This window comes from Labeo rohita, chromosome 21 (genome assembly GCF_022985175.1).
Source record: "Labeo rohita strain BAU-BD-2019 chromosome 21, IGBB_LRoh.1.0, whole genome shotgun sequence".
Taxonomy (NCBI): Eukaryota; Metazoa; Chordata; class Actinopteri; order Cypriniformes; family Cyprinidae; genus Labeo; species Labeo rohita.
In genome coordinates this window covers 11215235-11223353 of record NC_066889.1, presented here as the reverse complement: position 1 = coordinate 11223353, position 8119 = coordinate 11215235, and the positions used below count along the sequence as shown (strand labels likewise).

Here is an 8119-nt window from a genome sequence, read left to right as displayed (position 1 = left end):
TAGTGACTTCCAAAAATGATTTTTCTCTTATTTTTTATGAATAATCCTAATTTCGAGTTCATTTTAGGATAAATACACACTTGTACTGAAACAAAGTATGCAATCTAAAGTTTAACATTTTTTGTGCATACCCAGTCAAACTTGCATTGCTTATATTATCAGGTCTTTGACCTAATAAAGATAAGTATAAAACGTTATTCATGTTCAAGTGCATTTAGAGGAGATTTAAGGATAAAAGCAGATATGCAGAGTCCACATCTTTATTAGTTTTTCCATTCATAGAGGTCCACACACAAAAAGAAAGTAAATAAAAAGAAATAAAACTTCTGAACTTCCTGTTTTTAGAAAAACAGTGACGTGACAAACAGGAGGGAAAGATGGTGTTAGGAACACAGAACAAACGGAATAGAACCTGTGCTTTTGAAGTACAGAAAATTAAAGGAAATCACAAAGTGAGGAACAAAGTTGCAGTAACGGGTACTTGAAAGTGTACAATATTGAAACGTTCATCTGGAGATGACTTGATTACAAAATACAAAGTGCACAGCATACTGAACTAGGAAAACAGTGATCCAAGTGTAGTTCAAACACTGCTGGAGAACAAGCTTTGCACCTGATCTGTGCAGACCGTTCGCATTTGACGAGACATTATGTAAATCTCCAGAAAGGCTCTTCGTGCAGCAAAGGCGTCTGGTTTCGGTTGTGGTCAGTCTCGAGGAGGAATCGCAACCATCCTAGGACATTCTCCTGTGCTGTTAGGTGACTGCTGAAGGTGTAGCCCAATCCAGGTGGAGAGTTTTGGCTCTGGTGGCATGGGATTCCAACCTGGATAGAATTTAGTTTTGCTTTGTTCAGAACAGCACTCTACTTGTGACTGCTACAATATACCATGCATGGCATGCAAATTTTCTGCATGCATACAATAAATGCATTGACGACTTGTTGCATTTGCAGAAAGGTGCAGCAGACTTAAACACTTAATCAAATTGGTGTTTATATAGTGACTTCGGCAATATCGACTCAATATTTAGGTCTGACCTGAGTAGCATTAGAATACAGCCAAGGACCGTCGGTTGATAACTCGGAAGGTTGTGAAATAATGGACGACATGGTATCCGGCTCCATTTCCCACTTCGTGCCCTCCTTTTCTCCACTGTCGCACAGCTCTGTATTCATCTTCTCAAGCAAGCTCTGCCTAAGAGGGTTTAATTTTGCACGTTAATAGAATTACTGCAAAACCAAAAGTTGTGTCATTAAAGACTTACAATTGATCGACGGGATCTTGTCCCTCCATGTCTTTCTGGGATGCAGACGGTGGGTCCCAAGCGTGAAGCGCTCTCCGCCAGAGACGGACTTGCATATCCCAAGATCTACGGCTATATTTGCGGTATTTGTTTGGAGTGGAAGGGTGAATCCCAGGCACACGCAGACGCCTGAACAGTAAGGAAACATAATAGCCAGAATTATCACACCCCTCTTTCAGTACAATCAGGAGAACATTCAAGATAGATGAAAGGAAGTTAATGGTTGTTAGCAATTTAATACATTTTCACCAATTCTCACTTTGGAACCTGCTGAACATAGTTCTGGTAGCCACAGGTGTTCTTTCCATACTGAATCTGTTTCTGTCTACGCTTCAAAACTGCCTCATTAGTCTCAAATTGTGATGGGTCAGCATTGCTGGGGCACCACGGGCGCCCTGATGGTGACCTAAAAATAAATAAATAAGTTTAATCGTGTTATTTAATCAGCTGGTCCAAAAAGGCCAAATAAATAAAACAATACACATTTAAAAAAAAAAAAAAAAAAAAAAAAAAAAAAAAAACACACCACACACACATACCAACAACAAGGTTCAAAAACTTTTGACTGGCAGTGTCAGTCAAGTGTACTTTTGTACAAAGTATTTTTGAATGTTTAAGAAGTCTCTTCTGCTCACCAAGCCTGCATTTATTTATTTTTCAGAGTACAGCAAAAGCAGTAGAGTTTTGAAATATTTTTACTATTTAAAATAACCATTTTCTGTTTGAATAGGCCTACATTTAAAAATATAATTTATTCCTGTGATTTCAAAGCTGAATTTAGCATCATTACTCCAGTCACATGATCCTTTAGAAATCATTCTAATATTCTGAGTTGCTATAGAACTTCAATTTTTTTTTTTTTTTTTTTTTTTTTAAATGTATAGTTCAGAAGAACAGTATTTGTCTGAAATAGAAATCTTTTGTAATATTATGTCTTTATCATCACTTTATCAATTTAAAGCATTCAATAAAAGTAAGAATTTATGGTAATCTTTACCATAAATATTTTTTCAATGGTTTTAAATATTGCTAAATGTTTCTTGAGCAGCAAATCAGCATATTAGAATGATTTCTGAAGGATCATGTGACACTGAAAACTGGAGTAACGATGCTGAAAATTTAGCTTTGATCACAGGAATAAGTTACAATTTAAAATATATTCAAATAGAAAGCAGTTATTTTAATTCGTAAAAATATTTAACATTATTACCACTTTTGCATCAAATAAATGCAGGCTTATTAAATGTTCAAAAATGTTTGACTGGTAGTGTATAGACATGTGATTTACTTAAAACGTTACTTTATTAAAAATGTTTAAATATTTAATGTTTTATGCATGCATATAAATTCTATAAACATTATTAATACTACTTATTTTCCCCATCTTCAATAACTGTACTAAGAGACCTCTTGATCCCATCAATGTCTTCCGTTCCAACAGCAACACTAGCTGTAGACATCTTAAGGATACACCGCTCAAGAATGGATGACCTGAACAGAAAATCCACAATTTAAATGCTTCAAAACTTTACAATTAAACTCTTACACTAAAATGTAAACCCAAACATCATTGAATAAAAACAGACCTGCGAGGCTTCTGAACAGCAGGAGTCTTTTCTCCATTATGCGAAGCTGACTGTGGGGTTTTAGAGCAGCTGGGAAGTGGATTCCACAGTTCACAAATCAGCATCAAGTTTGCAATCTAAACCAATAAATAAAAACCCAACATTGTTTCTCAAACAACAAAGATATTTTACCTGACAAGACTATCATAGACTGAACTGCAGCCTGGCAGAAGCCAAGGTTCTGGGCTACATGGGAGAGAATGTGTTTTAGTCTTTAAGTCTTGGGCAACGTCTGTTGGCCACAAATGAAGAGGCAGACCTCTAAAATACAAACAAAACACAAGCTACAGTAACACAAAGGCCTAAGGATATTTTAAATCGATAAACTGAATTTTAAAAACATACAACCGTGACTCAAAGGGGCTTTGAAGAAGGCTTTCTATGCGTGTTGTCATGATTTTGGCTACAGCCACACGACACCATGCGTTTGACTAAGCTTTTTATCAGCGGCAGGTGTAACGGGGGCGGGGCTGTGCAAATGAGACAGGTAAGGCCACTAATCATAAAAATGAGAAAAATGTATAAAATTACATAATAAAATTACATACTATCGTTCGTGTGAAAGGAATTAATTGCGCTTTTATTAGTGTACAGTGTCTAATCGTTGCCACGGAGACAAAGATGTAGCTGTCATAGTTTCTACTGAATATTCAGTAAATATTTCCTTATATTCTTGGCAATAAAAATAACTGGAAGTTATACTATACTATAGGGTAAGTTGCCACAGTGTAACCTGCCATTAAATAGCCTATTTTATTAATGCAGCAAAATGTAAACAATAAAACAGCTATGAAACGTGATCGTGAAATCACGTTAACTTAACTATATTAAACATTTTTATGTCCAGGTAATATGGGGATTTTCCTTTTTTTTTTTTCATGTTCAGCGACTGCAGTTTGATCAGAGAGCGGCTTTGGTTTGACCACTTTTGAAAATAGAGTAGCAACGGCACTTGTTTACGACAGCGACACGCTTTACGGCATCACCATAGCAAAATGGCGTCCGGCAGTGGGGTAAGAAATTTGTTAAGACTTGTTTAGATTAGTTTCTTTGTTTAGAATTGAAGTCTGTCGGCTTTCTTTGACCATTCGTTATGAATGAAATCTGGTCTTAATTTACTCTTTTATGAAGTGTGGATGTCGTGGTAACTTAGCTGAGGAAAAAGCAAACTGGTTCAGGGTTGTGACGCCAGATCGTTTTGTTTTTGTTGTCGTATACAAAAGCAAGAACATGGTTTTATTTGAACTATGAGACGTATTGCAGTCTAGTATCTCTAGTATTGATTTGCCGACAGCCTTGTTAAATCATCAGAGGAGTTTTATTAACGTTAGATTTTGTGCACATGCTTTTCTATGCAGCTTCATCAGATTTCTGTATAGAGCTGGTGTGATTCCTTTGTTAAACATGTTTGTAATCTGTTTTTATTTGTAGTCCAAGAATGATTTTCGTCGCAAATGGGACAAAGATGAATATGAACAGCTGGCCCAGAAACGACTCACAGAAGAGAGAGACAAAAAAGATGGTAAGCAAAACAATGCTGTAACCTTTCTATATGTATGTATGTGTGTGTGTGTGTGTGTGTGTGTGTATATATATATATATATATATATATATATATACACACACACTACTGTTCAAAAGTTTGGGGTCAGTAAGACTTGTAATAGTCTTTATAGAAGTCTCTTATGCTCATCAAGGCTGCATTTATTTGATTAAAAATATAGAAAAAAAACAGTAATATTGCAAAATGTTTTTACAATATAAAATAATGTTTTTTTATTTTAACATACTTTAAAATAGAATTTATTCCTGTGATGAAAAGCTGAATTTTTATCAGCTGTTACTCCAGTCTTAAGTGTCACATGATCCTTCAGAAATCATTCTAATATGCAGATTTATTATTAGAATGATCAATGTTGGATAATATCAACAGTTGTGCTGCCAAATATATTTTGGAACCTGTGATTTTTTTTTTTTTTTTTCAGGATTCTTTCATGAATAACAAGTTTTAAAAGTACAGTGTTTATTCAAAATATAAATATTTTATAACATTGTAAATTATTTATTATTAACTTTTAATAAACTTTTAATTATTAACTTAATACATCCTTGGTGAATAAAAGTATTAATTTCTTAAAAAAAAAAAAAAAAAAAAAAAAAAAGAAAAGAAACAATAAAAATGTACTGACCCCAAACTTTTGAATGGTAGTGTTATATATATTCAGTTTTTCACTGTATAAGCTTTAGTGAAAGAACAAATTTATTACATTTTACATGAGAATGACACATATAGGGTCAAATAAACTTTGTTGCTTACATTCGTTTATCCAAGTAAATGGTTTATAGTAGTATTTTCTATGTTATCCATCTTTTTTTTTCTCCAGGCAAGCCTGTGCCCCCCGTCAAGCGGGAGCTTCTCCGCCACAGAGATTATAAAGTGGATCTGGAGTCAAAACTGGGAAAGACTATTGTCATCACAAAGACCACACCACAGGCTGAGATGGGAGGGTGGGTATTTGCTGTACTATGACTGTACATGAAATCACAATGTGAACATGCTTGATTTCTAAAATGCAAAAAGCACGATTTATGCATATCAGTGGTGGACAGTAACAAAGTAGTTTTACTTAGTTACTGCACTTAAGTACATTTTTTAAGTATCTGTACTTTACTGGAGTAGTTTTATTTTGCGTAACTTTCACTTTTACTTCACTACGTTCCAAAGCATAAGATCGTATTTTTTACTTCACTGCACTTCATGAAACGTATCTATACTCCTTATAATATATCATGTATTTCGAGACACAGAAGCAGTGTTTGATTTATGAACAAACTGATTCTTTTCAATGAACCTGTTAAATCGGTTCGCAAAACGCTCCAAATGATTCATTCACGAATTGGAATGATCCGATTGCAGCTGTTCTCAAGTGGACAGCTCACTGATTCAAATGGTCTGTTTAGAGTGAGTCTCCAGTTAACTGAATTCACAAGTACTCACAAAAGGAATACTTTTACTGGAGTAATATTTTATTATACCTATCTGTACTTTTACTCAAGTACTTGATTTGTGTACTTTATCCACCACTGATAGATATGGTGCCCACAAATATTGTCAATAAAGCCGCAGCTACTTCAGCTGATTGTCAACAGCTTTTCTTGGTTTATCCCAAACTTCATTTATGAATGTAAATTGTAAAAAAATAGTGTGTCAAACTATTAGGGTTGCCAGGTTTTCACAGCAAAACCCACCCAATTGTTTCTCAAAACTAGCCCAACCGCGTTTCAGAGGGTTTCCAAGTAAAAAAACGCGTTTTGGGGAGTAAAATATTTATTTTTTTTTTTTTGTGGTGGGGATTCCCTGGTAAAATTCACATTCCGGGTGCTAAATATCACATTTTTGGCAACAGTGTTAAAGAAGCCCAATTCCATAGGAAAAAAGGTCCATACTGCACAGCCCTGTTGTGCATTGCCCAGAGGGTTTTTTTTTTATTGGAAGACTATATTTTAGGAAATTCTGAATTTCTGTTGATATTATTATGCGTTTGTGTCATATAAAAATATTTTTGTCAAATTTTCTTCCTCTCAGATACTACTGCAATGTCTGTGATTGTGTAGTAAAAGATTCCATAAATTTCTTGGATCATATCAATGGCAAAAAACGTAAGTATTGCAGTCTTTATTCTGTTTATTCTGTGCAACACTTTAAATGCTGTATCAACAATATATATCGCTATATATATGTACTATACACACGTGTTTCTATTTGTTTACTGTACACACACACACACACACACACACATATATATATATATATATAAAATGTAATATATTAATTTGATTTCACAGTTGAATTTTTAGCATCATTACTCCAGTCACATGATCCTTCAGAAGTCATTCTAATATTCTGATTTGCTGCTCAAAAAAATGTTTATTATTATTATTATTATGATGTTGAAAACCGCTGAGCAGATTTTTAGGTTTCTTTGATGAATAGAAAGTTCAGAAGAACAGCATTTATCTGAAATAAAAATCTTTTGTAACTTTATAAATGTCTTTATCATCACTTTAGATCAATTTAAAGCATCCAGTATTGATTGATTTTTAAACAAAAAAAAAATTATGCTTTTGTTAAGTTATGCTTTTGAATGGTATAGTGTATAATGTTATGAAAGCTTTTTATTTCAAATAAATGCTGATCTTTTGGTCTTTCTATTCATCAAATAATTATGAAAAAAATATGCTCAGCTGTTTTAAATATTAATAATTAAAATAAAAATGTTTTTATGAACAGCTAATCAGCATATTAGAATGATTTCTGAACGATCATGTGACAATGAAGGATGGAGTAATGATGCTGAAAATTTAACTTTGATAACAGGAAAAAATCCAATTACAAATGATTAAAATATATTCAAATAGAAAGTTATTTTAAATAGTAAAAATATTTAACAATATTACTGCTTTTGCTGTATTTTTAATCAAATAAACACAGCCTTGGTGAACAGGAGAATTAAAAAAAAAAAAAAAAAAATTTGACTGTTCAAAAACTTTTGACTGGTATTGTATATACAAATATTTATATTCTGTGCATTACAGCACTTTGTATGTATATATTTCTTTTCTATTTTTTATTGTTCTGTATGTTTGTATTTCAGTGTCTTACTGCTATATTTCTATAGAAAACAATAGCACACATGGCCAGTAGCATTTTCTAAAACAATTTTTACCTTGACGCAGATCAAAGAAACCTGGGAATGTCCATGCGAGTAGAACGCTCTTCATTGGACCAAGTTAAAAAACGTTTTGAAGTAAACAAGAAAAAGCTGGAGGAAAAGCAGAAGGAGTACGATTTTGAGGAACGAATGAAGGAGTTGCGAGAGGAGGTCAGTGTTGAAATTAAGGTTCATTTACGGACAGGTGACATGCAGATAAATGTTCTGAAAATGAGTGCCTCTTAACTCAAGATTGTGAGTTTAAAAAAAAAAAAAAATGTAATGTCAGGTGCATGCTTTCACTAGCATGGTAGTAACTTGTCTGACAAAAATGTCCAGATTTTAAAGTGATAGTTCACCCAGAAATGAAAATTTGCTGATGTATTCCCCTGTAAGCTATGTAGGTGACTTCTTCAGTAGAACAGTAAAGAATATTTTTTTCAACCATGATCCTTGGTGATTCTTGCAAATGAATGCA

The 8119-nt window shown here is 33.5% G+C and overlaps 2 protein-coding genes across 6 annotated transcripts in view; one reads left to right on the top strand and one right to left on the bottom strand.

Moving 5' to 3' along the window:
- Positions 1 to 244: 244 nt before the first annotated feature.
- Positions 245 to 8119, bottom strand: part of slbp2 (stem-loop binding protein 2) — a 19571-nt gene continuing 11696 nt past the window's right edge. The window contains exons 1-8 of one of the 5 annotated variants that reach the window (XM_051092405.1): positions 3275 to 3399; positions 3062 to 3190; positions 2891 to 2959; positions 2712 to 2795; positions 1564 to 1710; positions 1266 to 1433; positions 1039 to 1195; positions 245 to 825 (exon numbers count right to left, since the gene is read on the bottom strand). In XM_051092405.1, coding sequence (XP_050948362.1) covers positions 649 to 825; positions 1039 to 1195; positions 1266 to 1433; positions 1564 to 1710; positions 2712 to 2795; positions 2891 to 2959; positions 3062 to 3190; positions 3275 to 3324 — 981 coding nt within the window. In that variant the 5' untranslated portion in view covers positions 3325 to 3399 and the 3' untranslated portion in view covers positions 245 to 648. Of the gene's footprint in view, positions 826 to 1038; positions 1196 to 1265; positions 1434 to 1563; positions 1711 to 2711; positions 2796 to 2890; positions 3007 to 3061; positions 3191 to 3274; positions 3400 to 8119 lie in introns of those variants that run through there. The other 4 variants (XM_051092406.1, XM_051092409.1, XM_051092408.1 and 1 more) reach the window with 4 other exon arrangements.
- The window catches only part of lcp2a (lymphocyte cytosolic protein 2a), a 26088-nt gene continuing 21491 nt past the window's right edge, over positions 3523 to 8119 (top strand). The window contains exons 1-6 of the transcript XR_007825021.1: positions 3523 to 3642; positions 3816 to 3942; positions 4361 to 4451; positions 5314 to 5437; positions 6516 to 6589; positions 7667 to 7812. The gene's annotated coding sequence lies outside the window, so the exon portion shown is untranslated. The remainder of the gene's footprint in view (positions 3643 to 3815; positions 3943 to 4360; positions 4452 to 5313; positions 5438 to 6515; positions 6590 to 7666; positions 7813 to 8119) is intronic.